Source organism: Ochotona curzoniae, unplaced genomic scaffold, assembly GCF_017591425.1.
Source record: "Ochotona curzoniae isolate NIBS_2020 unplaced genomic scaffold, NIBS_Ocur_1.0 contig_1302, whole genome shotgun sequence".
Lineage (NCBI taxonomy): Eukaryota > Metazoa > Chordata > Mammalia > Lagomorpha > Ochotonidae > Ochotona > Ochotona curzoniae.
Window position 1 is genome coordinate 13,541,717 of NW_024465035.1, and position 19,250 is coordinate 13,560,966.

At 36.6% G+C, this 19,250-nt stretch overlaps 1 protein-coding gene across 7 annotated transcripts in view; it reads left to right on the top strand.

Annotated features, from left to right (window-relative positions):
* RBMS3 (RNA binding motif single stranded interacting protein 3) overlaps positions 1-19,250 on the top strand; it is a 632,648-nt gene that overhangs the window by 244,016 nt on the left and 369,382 nt on the right. For all 7 annotated transcript variants that reach the window (XM_040963914.1, XM_040963885.1, XM_040963911.1 and 4 more), the window contains exon 3: positions 16,836-16,894. In XM_040963914.1, coding sequence (XP_040819848.1) covers positions 16,836-16,894 — 59 coding nt within the window. The remainder of the gene's footprint in view (positions 1-16,835; positions 16,895-19,250) is intronic.

A 19,250-nucleotide genomic window follows, 5' to 3' on the forward strand; every position in this document is an offset into this window, starting at 1 on the left:
CTTTTATGAAAAACTGCACGGATCTCAAAATGTTTGCACCCAAATAAATTTTATTCTCCAATTCCATTATTCAATGAGCTATCTAAAGCACCCGTGTATATGTTACAAAAATATAGAAAAAAGCAAGGTGTCTGTGGCAGATATCACAGAATACAGTCAGACAGAGGCAAGCAAAGCCAAGACTCAAATTAGCTCCTCTATGTGGTGCTGGTGGGGCTTAATCCACTGCAACACAGCAGTGGTCCCCAAGTCTTGTCTTTGAGTGATGTCACTCTAGAGATTAATGGAAGAGACCGGTCTATTAGCACAAGTAGTCAAAGAAACACAAATAGATGTGTAGCTTTCTGAATTTTCGTTGTTGTTGTTGAGAACCATAGTTTCTAGAGAATAGTCATGAACAGAGAAAATAATTATGGGAGCTGGTGTTGTGGTGTAACGTAGTAAAGCTACGCCTGCAATGCTAGCAGCTTATATGAACCCAGGGTTCTTATCCTGGGTGCTCCACTTCTCTACTTCCAGTCATGCTCCCTGCTGATGGCGTGGGAAGGCGGTGGTGATGGCCCAAATGTTTGAGCCCCTGCCACCATGTGGGAATCCTAGATGAAATTCTTAGCTCCTGGTTTTGACCTGGCCCAGCTGTGGCTGTTGGAGGTTTGGAAGAACAAACTGGTGGATGGCAGATCTCTCTCTCTCTCTTCCTCTAAGACTAATCACACAACATTCAGTGGGCATAAACACTGGCAGCTGTCACCTGCTTGTACGTATATCGTTTTCAAGTTTCTTAAGCAATGAACATACCCTGGGAAACAACAACAACAAATTATTTAAGAATATTGTCTTCCATACATTCCTGAGGAAGTTTTTTTTTTAACTTGGCATATATTCATAATTAATAATCAAACCAATAAGAAAGTTCAATAAATAACAACAAAAATTTATTTGAAAGACTCTCAATTATAGTCCACCCAGTGAAATCTCTTTTTATGGCTGCTCATAGATGACTTACCTTTTTGAAATTTTTTAAAGGACTAAATGCATTTTTATGTTGTATGTAGATTCCATTCCCTATTTTGATGTGCCACAGCCATATATAAAATTATTTCAGTTAACAGATAATATACAAAAAATATTTATGTAAAGCACTGAAGAAAAATGTATAGATGAGGAAATTAGGCAACAAAGTTAGTTTTTGCATGAAAGGATTATGAAAAATTTCTGTGTTGCTTCTGAATTCTGCTTTGTAAAATAATTCCTCCACATAAAAATTACAATCAATGTATTTTAATGCCAGTATTTAGGTAACGCGTGAGCTAATGGATATTATCAGATTTTTATTTTATATTGGGATTATGAAAAAAATCTATTTCTACTGTATTTCTCAAGTTTGATATTACTAATATTCTTCCCATATTAGAAACATGTTATAGTACCAGTATTTAGCTGAGGAGTGAACTGAAGATAGTTGGGAATTTCAGCTGTGTAGGCACAAAATATGCATTCTTTAGAATTTGATATGAGGCAGACTGGCACAAATTTTGTTCACATGGCAAAGGAAAAGTGCACAATTCCTTAACACATCAACATTTGCTTTGGTTTAACCACTATTAATGTTGAGACAAGTGAACAAAAGGCCACCCCCTGAGCAGAACACCTTACATCTTGTTCATAGGGCAATTCTGTTGCGTAATACATGTCTTGAACCACAGAAAACAGGAAACATGGTAATCCAATTGGAAAGACAAATGCAGCTTTGCACAGTACCCACCTGACAATGGAATAAGGGTTATTTAGAAGAAATCGATACATTGGTTTATGGGCCTATGCTAACTACTTTTCAAAAGTTCTATTTTCATTGGTGCAATTAATTTTATATCAGGAGAACTTAGTTTATTTTTCCTAGTAATTATCTTTTGATTTGGCTAAAAGAGTCATATGATACAATCTAATGTATTGATAATTCATTTACTACACTAATTAATCCTTCCATTTGTGTATTTCCTCTTTCTTCAGTCTATGTCAAATGAATTCCTTAGAAGTTTATAGACAATATATAATAATTCCTTGGGAGAATTCATATGATTCCCCGTTCAAAAATTGTTAGCTTGTTCCAAAGATGTAATTATTTTATAGTAAAGTTGTTGATAAATTTAAATGGGAAAGTACACCAATCATCATTGTTTCGTTTGTTGTCTTTTCACAAACCAAACACATCTGTACAAATCATGAAGCAGAACATATACATTCTGGTTGCTAACCACATGGTAAGCAGCTTCCCAACTTATACCATCTTCACTTGTGTAAAGGAAATCATCCAATGTACTTTTGTCCGTCTGGTGTCTTTTGCTCTACATTACTTGGGGATTTGTATACACCAGCACTTTTACTGTCAGCTCATCATAGTACTGGTATGATATTTCATTTTTTGAAAAAAATTCATAGATTTTTCTGTTCTATGATTAATGAGTACATGATAATGTCCAGTTTTAGGCTGCTGATGAACCCCTTCCTATGTTTATAGATATTGTTATTAGTATGAAGTGATAGTATGAGGGAAAGGAAACACCATTTTCCTTATAGCTTTGCATGATATGGGACTTACAGGGAAGAAATAAAGTCAACTTTGACATGTCTCAATGGAAGCAGATTATTAAAATCAATAGTATTATCATTGTCTATTTAATGACTCTTAATGAACACTTATTTTGTCACTGTATTCTTGGTAATGACCAAGTGATACAAATTATAAAAAGCAAAAACATGTTTCATGTTTTTAAGTAACTCTCAGAATTTAATCTGTACTTTACCATATGGTGGGACCTGATATGATGGATATAACACTGAGCTTTCCAGGAAGGAAGACGCCACTAATTCAGCCGAAAGGAAGATGGTAAGTGAATCACTTCTGGAGACAATCAAACAGATGTTACTCAAAGAGAGCTGTGAGTAGAGAGACAAGAGGAAAATTCTTGGCTGCTGAAATTACACTGAAACAGTGAACATTCTAGAAACTTATAGTCATCAACTTTGGCTGGATTTAGTGGCTCAGTTTGAAACTGATGGGAATATAGATTAGAAAGAGAAATTGAGTTTATGATCTCCCCTGATTGATACGGTATTAATAAGAAATATAAAGCATCACAATGTGCAAAAGCATTTTATTACATGAAAAAACCCTTCTTGGATTTTTCACTCAAGATAATATTGTAACCCAGCTGGGCAAAGTCATACATATGATAATGAAGACTTCATTATGATATGAATAGTGTTTGTATTGGACTCTTAGGCACAATTAAATACAAGAAGTAAGAAGAATAATTAATCAAGCACAATGCATTTGCCAGCAAGTGACAAGCTTTCATAAATGTCTCCCTTTTTGTTCATGCCACAGTTAAAAACAGTCTGTCTCATCTCTCCTGGAGGAATATTATTTCCTCATCAAATGTTTGTTGCATTCCTATTTAACTTAGAGGTTCTTGACACAATAAATTTGTATTAGCCATGAGATTATTCTATGCTTAAAAAGTATAGGATATGTGTTCTTCCTATGTTTTACTATTTGACTATTATGATTAATAGTGAGTTCCACCTGTGAATATAGGATGGACTAAAACTGTTCTGCAAAAACTCATAAAGAAAGAGATTGGGGGAAGGAGTTTTTAGAAGAATCAGGAGCATGAGAGAAGTGTCATTGTCTTCTTGGAACTATACCTAGGGAATGCATAAAATATGCTCCCCAGAACGAACAAGAAAAGCAGTACAATTACTTAACATAAAAAGAGTGTGGGGCTATGATTCATGCTTCAAAACAGAGTTAGTCTAGAAATAAAAACTCTCTAGAAAGTTTGAAAATGGTTTTGAATTATACAGCAGTAGTTTTCGTGGTATGTTTGAACATCATTTGGGACCTGATGATGGAAAATGGAGATATATATTTAGACTTAACAACCAGCTGATCAGTCAGAAAGAAGACATAAGAAAAGAATATGACTTGGATACAGTATAAATGCGTCTTCAAGGTTTCGTGTGTTGGAGGCCTTGACATTGGTGTTGTGATGTCAGGATGTGACTGAACTTTCAAGAAGTGCAGTCAAATGAGAAGTGATTGGAAACTACAGGCTGTTACCAGGCTCCTGGACCTATGGAACTATGAATTAAATAAACTCCATTCTTTCTGGCATGTGACAGCAGCTAAATTTCCCATGTAGTTTCTCTTTAAAGTTGAAGATCCTTGCAAATGTTACATTACTGAAAATGGGTGTTCTTTGTCAAGCAAGGCACTCCCTGTGGAATGAAAGCAGTATACTCAGGACCAACAGTAAAACCTGGAAGGAGTATGATAAATAAAAGGATCAGAAGTCACTGATACTACAGTGGAGAGTGCATTAAACCAATTTTGCAATTTCCTCTTTCACGCCTATGCATTGCAGAATTTAATTAAACATGGTCCTGAATTTTCTGACCATTAAACAATGGAAAGATTATAAATCACCCTCTCCAACTACTGTGTTGGAATGTCTGCTATCAGCTTCTTAGAATACCTGTTTTTTTTTTTAAAGATTTATTTTTATTATTTTTTCATTGGAAAGGCGGATATACAGAGAGAGGAGAGACAGAGAGGAAGATCTTCCATCCGATGATGCACTCCCCAAGTGAGCGCAACGGCCGGTGCTATGCCGATCCCAAGCCAGGAGCCTCTTCTGGGTCTTCCACGTGGGTGCAGGTTCCCAAAGCTTTGGGCCATCCTCTGCTGCTTTCCCGGGCCACAGGCAGGGAGCTGGAAGGGAAGCGGGGCTGCCGGGATTAGAACCGGCACCCATATGGGATCCCGGGGGTGCAAGGCGAGGACCTTTAACCACTTGCGCCACCGCGCCGGGCCCAGAATACCTGTTTTATTAAAACTTCCAACTGTCTAGTCAGTCAGTTAAAAATGTTTTCCAACTAATTTTGAAAGGTCTATGGATTGTATGGAGTCTGTCAAAGCAATCATTCTCTCATTGGTAATTGGACAGTACAATGGATTTGTGTTATCCTGTATTATCTGAATATAATTAATGAATAATGGACTTCCTGGTATAGTTCCATGACATTACAAGACCTGGACATTACAAGACAGCAGAACAGCTTTATCCAATATTTGTCTCAAATTTTAATCCAGAGAGTTCAATATATTGATGAAAGTGGCTGAATTCTTTTACACTTGAATACTTTGTTTGATACATTTCTGTAATTAAAGAAAAGGGGGTTATTACAAATTAAAGTTGAGCTTATTTCTTACTCTGGGATTCCCTCAACCCCTACAGAAAGTACTCCCCCATTTTGAATTCCTCCATATTGTTACAGTAGTACAGTTCATATCCAGTCATGATTCCTTCATTGCGGGCATGGACCATGCAGAGAGTGCAGCATCTTATTGTCCAGATCAATTCAGCAGTTTCACTGGGAGACCATCTCTGGTCTGAAAGTAGAGCTGGCAGAATATCATCCCCTCCAATGAAAAACCACTACACAAGTTCAACAACAATTTACAACATCATGAAGTTAATTGACATGGTATTGAGTGGCCAGTATGTTAGAAAATGCAAGTTCTTAACCACATCCTGTGACTACTTCATTCACATCTCAATTTTAGTTTATACACAACCGGCTGCTATACACCTTAAAATGGTTGTAGGGTACAATTCAGCTTTCTCATGTCTATTTTCATTTTTATATTTAGCAGCTTATAGTATTCAAACATGATTTTTACTGAACTTTGCAAATTTTAGGATAGTTCAAACAGGCTTATAATTCAAGCATGCCATATGTTAACAATTGAGGAGGAGACAAAGGGAATCAAGTTGTGGCATCCTTTGGGATGGCCATTCAGCATCCCAGGAAAGATATAACTGGAATATGACTTTCAGCAGTGAAGCTGGAACATAAAGGCGGATCTAAAGAAGGAAATCTGAATGTGATCCTTCCCCCACCTGCAAAAAAGTAGCTCAAATATGATATCAAAGGGAATTTCTAATCATGAGAGTTCTTAGATCAGCTCTTGTAACCAATCCTAGGACAAGTGGAATAAAAAACTTGGGCCACCCCAATATGGACTTACCAGAGGACATCTGGATAAACCTGTTTTCTGCCTGTACAGAATTCAGTGTAACAGATGGTGTAGCATCAAAACTCCAGTAATATAAGGAATAAATTTCACTTCTACGTATTTGCTGTAACAACAAGGAGGAGAAGTGGTAAGTGGGAGACTGAACAGGCATACGTGCAGTAAGAAAAGATAAGAACCAGACCGTAAGATTGCATGGAATGTGAGGAAAGAGTGTTTCTAGAACAAATGCTCAAGGGAATCAGAGGGTGGTGAATCAAGGCTGATACTAACTCATTATCATAGTACTTGCTAAGCAGACCCTGATTACCTTTCAAAGTGTCATCTCAATACCCAGAAATCAGTGTAGGGGCTGAGCAGAAATTGAATCACAAGAAGAAAAGATCAGGAGAAGCAGAGCAATAATTCAAGAGAAGTCTGACAGTGATTACAGACAATATGCCAATCATTTCCAACAGATTGAAGAGAAGGATTTGCAAGTGTTTAAGAGAAAAGCAACGGGGGGGACATTCATATGTTTTAGAAAAATATTCCTCATTTCTTGAGAAGTAAGGCACAGACATCCTAGACATAAACAGAAAGTGGAGAATATTAATGGGATCCAACTAGTGGCTTTTCTTTTGAGACAGGAGGAATGGCAGGGGGCACTTGAGTTGACAGGGAACAGGCCAAAGTGGTGGCTTAGCATGGGCTCTGAAGCCTGGCTGCCAGTGATTGGTCCTGAGTTAATCCAGGGAAAGGTAAAACACCATGTCATTGGCTCACTGTCATTATCCGTAAAATGCAAGTAGAGGCAGAACCTACTACAGGGTGGTGCTGCTGATGAAAATGAGTTGACACTTGCTGAAACCTTAGAGCAGGAACTAGCCCACAGTGAGTGTGATAAGAATGAGGGCCAACAAAACAGAACACAAGCTGGATTGGAGATAAGACAGCCTGTGAGAGTGACACCCATGAATTCCTGTTTGTCATGTAAAAACTCCAAAAATGTATGTCAATATAAACGGTTGAGAATTGATATTGCAGAACTGTACTCTTATAGAGGATGAAGTATAGTTTCTAGTCAGTCGTGCATGACTAAATAGAAAATTGACTGCATTGAGAACCAAGAAATGCTATGGACAAGACATGGCCAACCAAGAGTAATGATTTTCTTGGTTGTTGGCCAGAAAAGGAGAAACCGTATGACACTGGACGTCTGGAATGCTAAGATAGAGCAGTATTACTGATGTCAGTCAGTGTAGAAAGCCACAGGATCTAGGGAGTTAGTGGAAGCAGGGTTGATGTAGTTGGGTCTTGGGATAGATGAGACCTTGTATTGGCAGAAGGACCCAATGATCAGAGAACAAAGTCTGAGTTGAACTGGAAGGGAAAAAAAAGTGCCAAAGCATGTATTTGCTCAAGGAGCTTCTGCCACCTTGAGCAAGGACATCTTGGCTCCCATAAATACTCAAATGTAGCGGCATCAGAATACTCACTTTTATAGCATAGGCTGAAATACAGGTAGCAAGGAAGGATACATTTAGTTGGAGAGTAGAGACAATTTTGCATGGTAGACATTGTGCTAAGAGTTTCAACACACACTATTTTACAACTATTATAAAAATAGAGCTTAGCAACCAAATTATATAGTTCAAGAAGCTAACGTTGCCAAGGGCTTCAGTAATTCCCTGTAGGTCATATGGGTGGCAGAGTTCTTAGGCAAGGCTCTCTGTCTCTATTCATTCATTCTAAAGCCCATTATTTTTCAAGATTTGCTGACCAAGTATGAAAAGATGTCAAATATGCTGAAATAGACTGTCTTACCCAAACAGATGTGATTTTTGACAGTTTTTACATGGGATTTTTATTTATTTATTTATTTATTTTTGCTGTTATTCAGCCTTTTGTTGAGATGGCAGGCTAAATACCCAAACTATATAACCCACGTATATATAAGTATAACCCTAGAGAGACTAACTGTGGAATCTGGTAACTTAGTCATTTTCTTTTGTTTATAGAATTTGAAATTTCACATGTTTGGTTCATTATATCTATTCCAGTTGACACCTATTTCTAATTACAAACAAGACATTGACCAGTTAGTAATCTTTATCCACTTGTCACTAAATCAGTCATTTAATCAAACACTTGTATTAGCACCTAGTCATTTCAAGCGAATGAAAGTATCATATTGATGATATTTTCTTTCTAATAAAAATCTGAAGACTATCAAAAAGTTACACTTGAATGCTAAGCTGTCGCTACATTAGCTAAATGAATAGTATCTTTAGCCAAAAACTGACAAAATTAAAAATAATTTTTTGTAACCCACCTTTTAAAACTTGGGATACTATTTGACTGGAGGAAACTGTTTATCTTATTCAAAATAGTTCTTACGCGTGGAGAAATCTCTCTTTGCCACTGGAGTCCTGCAAATAGCACAGCATTTGCTTTGCTAGTTGGTGTGTGAGAATTTCTCACTAGAGCTTCTCAGAACACAATTAGCAGTCTCAAGGCACCTGTGATCTTGTTATGCTAAGCCAATTCCTCAGGATTTCTGTGGACAGAGAAATCTGTCTACCCTTGAAGAGATTTTGGTGCCTCTTATTGTTTAAGAAATTTCTTTTTTCTCTAAGTAGAAAGCTTGTCGTTCAGCAGGAGTACAGTCTGGGCATTCTACAATAATCAAATCCAAAGAAGTCAGCTTCAGTGAGAATGATTTATACTCATGCTACACATTAACGACTAAAATTAGAGAAAACACATACTATGTATCAATTTGCATCTAACTTATTTTCCTAAATAATAATGCTGAGACATGTGTTTCCTCTAGTTGCATCCATTTTAGTGTCGTTGCAACCAAAGTCTTAAATGCACCATTACAGCCTAGGGATCCTGAGCACATTCTAAGAGATAAGAAACAATATGTTGGATGTGTTGGCCTAATGAAAAGCAATGTTCCTTGAGACTTATTTTCAGTCTCTAGTTAATATAAAAATGGGTTTCTTTTCAAAACATTGCCAATTTTTAAAATGGGTTGTCCTCTAAAGGCTTTTCCCTGATTTTTTCAGGTACGTACTGTTGCTTTGAGTTTTTGGTGCAATGCTAACCCAAAGTTTTATGTTTGTCATAGATACTTTGATTTTTACAATGTAACGTTTACTTCCTGTGAGTCTGTGATGGCAGGGCCTTTTGGAAGGAAACAATGGGTGACTTGAATTCAAGGACAAGGAAGGACAAGGACCAGGCTCTGGATTGCTATCGGAGCAGGGTGACTTTGTGACACTTTTTGGGCTCAAGTGTCACACACAAATGCTGAGTGACGGTGAGGTTGAGGTCTTGGGGGAAGACGTAGTAGAATCTAGTGCCTCCTCCAAGAGTAAAACATTTAAAGGTGGACACTACCCATTGCCGCCTTTTGCCTCTCCTTTGTAGGCTCTAAAGACGAGGTTACTTTGTTAAATTATTGAGTTTCACATAACAAAGAACTGCAGGATAGGTACCTTAATAATCATGTATTTTCTCATATTTCCCCTGGTCCAGAAGTGTGAAATTCAAGCACTGGCAAGGCCATCTCATTCAGTCTCATTCCTTGGCTTGGCGATGCCTGTCTTCTCCCTCTGCCATTATATGGTCTGTGTGCCATCTTTTTTACAGGACTCCATTCATGTTATCATTCACTCATATAACCTTAGTTTTCCTTAATTATTGCTTGAAAACTCTCTTGCCAAACACAGCCATACTCTAAGGTTTTGGGAAGGGCTTTGAGTTTCAAGACACTAACATGGTTTTAGGGTATACATTAGTGTATAACAATTATACACTGACTTTGACCACTTCATTACAGATTGGGCTTAATAATATTTTAGAATATTAATGTATCATGGACTTGCAGAGGAAATCATTCTTGCAGAGTCCATCAGAAGGATACACCCACCATATTCTATCTGGGTCTGTAAAGCTATGGACATGCTCCATTAGCATCCCCAAATGCCAAAGAATGAGTGAGCCATCCAGAAGGAGACAAACAATTATATTCGCTGAAAGGGTAATGTCTCATCTGTTACATAAGTGTGATACCTTTTTTCTAATCTGGCATCAATATGGAAGGCATGTGAAAAATGAGTTTGCTGAGAGTTAACTGATTGCGGAGACTATTCTCAGGCCCTGTATTTTTTGAATTAATATTCAGAGTGGGTGATTCAGGTTTAGAAATAAATTTTTATAGAAAGATCCCACCAACTTGATGTGTTCATAATTCATGAAGAGTAGATCCATAATAGCTCTATTCTCCCTTCAACTTTGGAAAATAAAAGATGTCATTAATTTAAATTAAGCTTGTGTGCAGAATAATCAAGTATATCAAGTAATATGGTTTGACTCAGGAGCTATTTAAGAATAAGAGTAAATGCAAGAAAATAACCGATTATTTTGGGGGGAAACATACAACTTTTTATTTAATATTTTTAATAAGCGTAATTGTACATATTTGTAGGGGATTGTAATGCATTTTCTTGTATAATATCCAGTCCAGCAAAATACATTTGTTCTCTGAAACATTTAACATTTCCTTTAAAGTGAAAACAAAATGTCCTATTGTTGAGATAGACATCAATACTACCTATATGTACCCAAGTATGAAATAGAACCCCAGAAATCTTTAACCGATCTTCTATTTACAACCCAGTACGCATGAGTTGACCTTTCTCCTTGCTTTCCTTCCTGTTCCCTTTTGCATTGCCTGGTAACTATCATTGTATTTGTAACAGGCGTGAGATCATCTGTTCTTTAGACTGAACCTTATGAGTGAAGTCATGCAATGCTTATCATTCTTACTTGGTGTGTTTCACGGGCCTGTGTAGCCTATCATCACGTTCCTGTTTGTGCATTTGGAAAGTTTTCATCTTTTTATGGCTGAGTATTATTCTGCTGTGGATATATATGATATATTCCTCATCCTCTCATTAATTAATGAACACAAAGGGTGCCTGATTTGCAAATGTTTTCTCTCATCTTGTCTCTTCGACGTGTTGACTGTTTCAACTGCGTTTGGACAACTTTTTACTTTGATGAAATTCAATTTGCCTGTTTTTTCCAATTGTTTCCTTTTCCTTTGGAGTCTGATGCAAAAGATCCTTGCCAATTCCAGTATCATTTTCCTCACGTTTTGTTCTAATAGTTGTGGTGTTGCAGAACTCATATTTAGGCTTTTAATCCATTTTGAGGAACTTTTTGTACATGAGGAGAGATCATTTTCTATTTCCATTCTTTTCCCTTATGTGTATTTACAAGTTTTCAGCATAATTTATTTAAAAAGTAACATTATTTCCAGTACATATGCTTAGCACATTTAGCAAGAATAAATTGTCTGTAGATCTGTGTTTATTTTTAGGATACTCATTCTGTCCCAGAAGTGTATGGATTTTTTTTTAAATGCCAAAATAGAGTTTGTAGTGATTGTAGTTTGTAGTATAGTTTAAAGTCAGATAGTGTAATGGTTCTTGTTCTTTTTGCTCTTGATTGCTGTTTTTATGTTTCCTGTTTTTATGTGTGTTGTTTTTCTCCTGTGATGATTATCATTGTAATTTTGATAGGGATTGTAGTGAATGTGTAAATTACTTTGGATAGTTTAGACATTTTAATTATATTGATACTTCTTATCTTTAACATGGATATATTCCCATTTGTTATGTTCTGTGCTGTGTTTCACCAATAATTTATGATTTCCATTGTACATATTGTTTATTCTTTTCTTATTTCCTTTTTTTGGATGATCCCCTATTGGCGTATAAATCATTACTGATTTTTTCCTCTATTGACTTCATATGTTTTAACTCTGCTCAATTGATTTATTATACCAGTATTTAGTGGAGTCTTCAGGATTTTCCAAATGTAAGATCATATCGATAGAAACGGTGACAATTTTACTACCTCCATTCCAATTTGGATGTTCTTGCAAAAACTTCTAGTAATCTGATAAATAAAAGTAATAAAAATAGGTACGCTAACTTTTTTTAGATCTTAGAAAGCCTCAATTTTTCATGACCAAGAATGGTATTATATGCTGCTATTGATTACTATAAAATTCTCTCTTAGTTCTGCCATTGCTAAAGATTTTAGTATGTTGTGGTTCCATTTTATTGATTTTATTGATATAATGATTCTTTTTTATTCACTGTTTCTTACCTGATCCACTCTTAGGGAGTAAGTTGTTTACTTTTCCTGAATTTGCAGTGGTTTCCATATTTTGTATTTTCTTTCAATGAACTTCCAGTTTTATGGCATTTGTTAAGAAGAGATGCCTTTCGTGATTTCTGTTCTATTAAAGTTGTGGACATTTATAACATATCCTAGTAAATGTTCTGTGTGTTGTTGAAATGAATGCATATTCTGCAACTTTTAGATGGAAAGATGTCTAGATTTCTATTGGAATCAATTGTTCTAATGTGGAATTTACCGCTGCTTGATTTTGGCTGATTATCTGTGTAGGGGATGCTATTCTGAAAGTTGTGTGTTAATGTACTCCACTGCATCATATTGTATTGTATTCCTTCTTTTAGTCATTTTACCATTTGTTTGATGCCTTTGAATTAGTCGATATTGGAAATGTGTATGTTTGAAATATTATTTCTTCTTCTGGATGGAGCTCATTATCAATAAATAATGACATTCCTGGTCATTTTTAATTTTGCTTGATTAGAAATCTATTGCGTCTGATAGCAATGCAGCATCTCTCAATTTCTTTTCAATTCTTTTTGCTAGGATATCTAGCTCCTTTATCTCTAACAACAATTTAGAGTAAGGTCTGGTAAAGGTGTGTGTGCCCCAGAAATTTTGTTTGCTCCAGGTTATCAAACTTGTTTTCACATATTGTTTTTATATATCTAATTCTTTGTAACTGAATCTTCCTTTTTGTTTCTCCTTGGATAGTGCTTTTTTAAAATAATTGCAAACAGAAATTCTTCATTTCATTTTTAAAGTTTCATTTCATTTATTTTCTCTTTGAGTTTTTTTTTCTTTCACCATTTTTCATTTGATTTATTCTTATGTTTTTAGCTCTGAAGGTTTACTGATTTTTTTTTAGATTTTTTCCCTTATGTTTATTTTATTATTGCCATGAAGCTCACAAGCCTTTAATCTATAAAATCCGTTTTGAATTCATAACAAATTAATATTGATTATAGAGGCAGGGAAACAAAATAAGTAATCCTAATGAAGACCTCTACATTTGGGTTCTATTCTTTTCCACATTTTGAATTTTTTTATATTACATATGAGCTCTATAGTATTATCTATCTTGGGGGTATTTTAACGTAGATTTTAGTGATTTTTGGCTCTTCAGAGTAGATAAAAATTATTTGTATAACATGATTACAAAATTTGAGGATGCTTATTTTGAATTCTTCACCTGGGAAGCAGGGTAGTTCTGTTTCTAGATGCTGGTTTCTGATTTCTTATTTGCTCTTCAGGTGAGATTGTGATGCCGTGGAAGTTGTTGATGCCTGTTGCTGTGCATTACTCTCTGCATATTAAGCCACTAGGTAGAGTAAATCTGACTTCAGCTCTGCCTATTCTAGAACTTCTGAGCAGTCTTGTTAGCTTGCTCTAAGGCTGAAGATACTTCCGTTTTTTCATTGCTAGATCACATGCCAAGTTATGGGTTGCCCCAGGCTTCTGGCAATGTTTTTACAGATTCACTCTAGTGATACTTCTCACACTCAAATTTGTCCCACATAGGCAAAGCAGTATATACGAAGGACTACGAAAGGGGAAGTCCATTACTACAAGCCATGACCTTGGCCTATTGTAGGCTCAGGTTTCTCATCCAGTTTCTCTGAATGGCATAACGCTGATCATTGCATCCCGGGTTGGATCAATGCACACACTGCTGTAATCTCATACTGAAGTAAGCTCATTGGTAATGTCATCCAGGCATACAGGAATGCCCAACCACCAAGGAACCCTGATGGACACTGAAGCAAGTCCAGAGACTATGTAGGTAGACACCGGTGTGGCTTCCATTACTGTTTGTATTTATTTGTTTTTATTAAAGATGTATTTATTTTACATGAAAGCAAGAGAGAGAGAGACATGATCCTTGCAGTGGTTCATTTCTCAATTGATGCAGTAGCCAGGGGTATGGCCAGGCTGAAGCCAAGAGATTGGAATTCCTTCTGAATCTCCCATGTGAATGGCAGGGACCCAGGTAGATCATTGTCTGCAGTTTTCCATACATAAGTAGCAGTCAAGTGGGTCAGAAGTAGAGCAGCATGGGTTTAAAACTTGTTTTCCTGTTTGAGATGCTATGGATCTTATCCTACTGTAACACAATGCTCTTAACAAAGGATTCAAAAGTGCTTCCGAATGCTAGTTGGTGAATATATGAATATGATTGCATATTTTATGTCAAAGATATCCTTTTTAGTGTGCGAATAGGCACTATTCATATTGCCGAAAGAGGAGTCACATGGAAAGAATTATGGTTAAAGTTTATTCACTTCATTGACTTTTCCCTCCTGCCCCTCAAAGTTCAAACCCCCAAGGATGTTGGCCCTGGATACCATCAGTCTCCTTTTACTGTGGGAAACGACAGGCTCCTGAAGTGAATGGGATTTGCCTGACTGCTTCTCCAGCTGGAAGGCGGAAGGCAGTGCCACTCAGGTGTCTATTTCCAGGCATCTCTCCCTATTTGAACCCAGATAGCCTCTAATATTAGATATTGCCTTCCACTCATGGGTGTCATGGTTGAAGGAAACTTTCCTGAGGATTCTTGAGCTGAACTCTAAAAAAACGAAGTGAAATTGAAACCTAATAAATTCAGGAATACCTTTTATCTCAGGGTTTTTGTCTTGCTCTTCTGCATATGCGAAAGGAAAACGTGAAGGCTCTGTCTGTCCTGTGACGTTTTATTCTACTCATGTCCTTTGACAAAAACATCATCACTTACAGAGACTTAATATGATTCTGAAAAGCATATTCTGTTGGTCCTCTTTGTGTTCATGTTGGTTCAAGTCTTTACAAACCGACTGAACTTTATTTACCTTTGTTCATTGTTGATTTTGTGGGTCAAGAAGAATGCAGTAGCAGTCATGCAGAAAGTTCCTGTTTGTCAACGTGCAAGTTCAGAGATGAACTGTAACCAGTGGGCCATTAAGTACCTTCTCTTGTTGCTCAAAGCATGTTGTATCTTTGCGAAATAATTGTTAACAGAGTGTTATTGTAATTGAGCCAAGAAATGGAATTCCTGTAACTCTAAGCAGAGGAGAGAGGCTGTCAAGTACCCTGGGTTGTGGCCCACTGTTTTGTGGCTTTGTGCTTTTCTGAATGTGAAGGCTGGAGTATACTTAGGAATGAGGAAATTAAAAAAAAAAAAGCACAATTTTTTAAAATTGTTAATTATGTATTTTATTTATTTGAAAGGGGTAATGGCGTGTTGGAGGAAGGCAGGAGAAAGGGAGAAAGAAAAAAAAAAAAAACCTTCTATCTAATGGCTTGTTTCCCAAATTTCTGCAGCAGCCATGGCTGGGCCAGGCTGAAGCTGGGAGTCTGGAACTGGTTCCAGTACGCCTTATGAACGACAGGAACCCATGTGCTTGAGTCAATCAGCACGTGCTGCTTCTCAGTGAGTCCACTAATGGGAAGCCAGCTCGAAAGTGCAGATGGGAGTGGAATCACAATTTCTGATACGGGATGTAGGCATTCCAAGCTATAACTTAACTGCTGTGTCAAATACCTGCCCAGCATGTGTATGCATGTACAAAAGGAATATTGTAACCCTTACAGAAGTTGCTAACATGCAGTAGTATCCCATGAGATTTCATTTTTTTGTCATTTAGGACTGAGAGCATCTTTTTTGTTTGTTGTTTTGTTTTGTTTTTGCAGACACTGCATTAAATGACTATTTTCACATTCTAGGTCAACCATCAAATTGCAAAATTTAATTTACCATACAATAATCTTTCATTTCATCCTTAAAAAATCAGTTTTGGTTGAGAAGGTTCTTATAGTTTTACAAATAATTAAAGAAGAGTTTCTGTCTAAAGGGTATGTGTTCCTTGTGTGAGATTGTAATAAATGTTTTACATTTCTTTTAATTTTCTCCTTTTTGGCATTTACATTTTCTTAGTACTTTGTGTGATGAAAGAACATTCAAACAATTTTTGTTTCTCTCTCTCTCTCTCTCTCTCTCTCTCTTCTTTATAATAGTGTTAAATATATATGAGGACACTTAAAATGTCCATGGAAAATAACCATTTTATTTCCAAGAAAACCTGAAATCCAAATAAATCAAGGAAAATGCGTATTATAAAAAAAATACACAGGAACTTCTTCCAACTCTCACACGTGGTGCAGGGTCCCCAGGTTTTGGGCCATCCTCTGCTGCCTTGCTAGGCCACAAACAGGGAGTTGGATGGGAAGAGGAGCAGCCTGGATACGAACCACCACCCATATGAGATCCCAGTGGATGTTAGCAAGGATTGTAGCCACTAGGCTATCGCACGGGGCCCAACAGGTTTATTTTTGAAGGCTCCATCCAGTGTCAATGTATTGATGTGGAGAAACATATTCCTAAGTGTAAAGAAATGGTGAGGGACAGTTCTTCACAAGTGGACAGTTCAGTGTGCAGTGGAAGTGCAGATCCTGCTTGTTCGGCTGTTTCCTACTCAAATGCGTCTGTCCCAATATTCATTAACATATGCTCAATGTATTCCCTGAGTTAGAATAACATGAAATTTCTCTCTCTCTCTTTCAGGTATGGAAAAATTGTGTCCACAAAGGCAATTCTTGACAAAAACACGAATCAGTGCAAAGGTACGTGTGAACGTCTCTGTCCGGGGTTCTCGCCCCCACATTTGATCAATGGTTTTTGCACACAGGCAGCAACTACAGAGTGATCATAAAGTACAGTGTGTGGCATCCCTCTTTAATAATGCTAATGCTTTGATGAGTTGTATTCCTGGCAACATTGCTCATTAATTTTTTCATTAACAAACAAAATGAAAATCACAAATCAGAACAAGTATCAAATTGCTTTAGCATAAAACTAAATTACCTACTAACGACTTTGGGTTGTCTGGTTTGAATGATATCATCGGTGATGCAAATTGATTTCCTATATAAAAGTGAGAAACACTGGGGAAAACATTTTCAGCAGAACACGTTTTAATTTTTCTGTTCTTTAAAGCTTTAGCAACATTGGTTGACTAGGAATGAGTTTACTGAGGGGCCCAGTGTATCTAAGCTTCAGCCATAAATGTCTCCCAGGATTTCAAAGTTTGTATCTTATTAAGTTAGGCTTTTAATCCTTTGGAAATATGTCTGAAGTCATTTGACTATGTCTGTGGCTTATGTTTGTTCACGACTGAGAATCCCATATACTTTAAAGGATTGCATTAACTTATTGGGAACGATATATAGTCTGTCTTGCATAACCTAGTTTTTTTCTGGGAAACTGGAATGTTTTTGAAACATATGTTAGTTGTTATTCTTAATCCTGTCTTTACTGTAATACTGAAACCAAGGAATATGGTAGCCCAAATATTGTCCCAATTTGACACACTACTAGAATGTGCACTAGTTCTAGAAAATAACAAACACACATCTCCGTAAATATATTGACTTTCTTGAGTAATGGTAGTCAAATTGTATTCAGTGGTTTCAATAGAAAGCATTTAATGTCTCTTATAAAGTCAGAAATATACCAGTTACTATAAAGCATTCAACGATGTAGTTTTGTTGTCTACTAGTTTAATTTCTATTTGTCAATGAAGAAAGGAACTAATTCTGATACTCTGGCTTGGGTTGTTTTATCTACCTGATATCCAAAAATAATGTGGAATGTAATATGGGAATTCCATTTCAGGGAATAAAGTTTATAAAAGAAAGGCAGAATAAATGAAGTTGCGAAGTGTTGACCTTGAGGTGGAAGGATTTCGGAAGGCAGTTGAGTAGACCCACAAAAAATATATCAGTCATAATACTGGCAAATAAATAAGAGGTCATGTTTTAGAGGCTTTACAAATATTATCTCGGATATCTTGATATTTTTTATTTCATACTTTCAACTTAAATTTTCATTTTATACGGTATCAGTTTTCTGAGCATTGACAATTTCTATGAATGGGGAAGATATCTTTGCCATTTATTGAGGAAAGAAGTCCAGAAGAACTCATAGTATGTTCTGGGATGAAGGTGATAAACTAAGTATTGGGCATATTTACTCTGAGGCCCCAAATTAATATCCAGGTAGGTGTTAGCACAGATCAGTCTGAAAAAAAAAAGTCATCATTATTGTTGGTGACTGGAGTCAAGAAAGTGGATAATATCATCAAATAATCATTTGTTGAAGAGGCAATAGGGTGGGGTATATTAGGGTGAACAACTGACAAAGCAGGGGAGTTATAAGAAAATTCAAAGCATGATTAAGGGGTAGCATGTCCCCCTTGGCTGGTGAAATGCTGATGGTATAGTAGAAGCATCAGAATGCTAATTCTGTTGTCCTCAGAGCAGCCAGACAGTTGTCATACACTTTAAACTTATAGATCTGAGAAATTTGAAGTCCTGATTCAAGCAGTTAATATGGTTTGAGTACCAGTTATAGTCACAGTTGTCTCATAGACTAGCAATGCCTGGAAATATTGATAAATCCGGTGAAATCTCGAATGGCTGTAATGGCACAGGATCATTCTATGTGCAAAGTGTTGTGCAACACTCTCCAACGCTGGAGACAGCAAAAATGTGAACTGGCAGCTTGAAAGAACTCTTGTGTCATTGCGAGGGTGTGGAGAGGAAAGAATGTACATGGAAGTAGTCCATCAGGCTTTCCATAAAGATATTATCGAATACATGCATGTGTGTGTGTGTGTGTGTGCACACATGTGCAAATCTGGAAAAATCATACTGAGATATACAACTCACCCCAGTCACTAAATAATATCCACAGTTTTTGAAACTGCTCACATAATTTTTATGTCTCTGCAAAAAGAGTTTGAAAATCGATGAAGACGGGCCCTGTGTATTCTAGAATATTTTTCTCCGAAGTGAGATGTATGCAAGAGGTGTGCAGGATCGTTTGTCAGTAATGCTAGAAGAAAGCATTGCATTTATATCAGCTTTTCGTAAATGTCTTATAGCATGTTTCAGTATAATCTTACAGATAAATATGTTT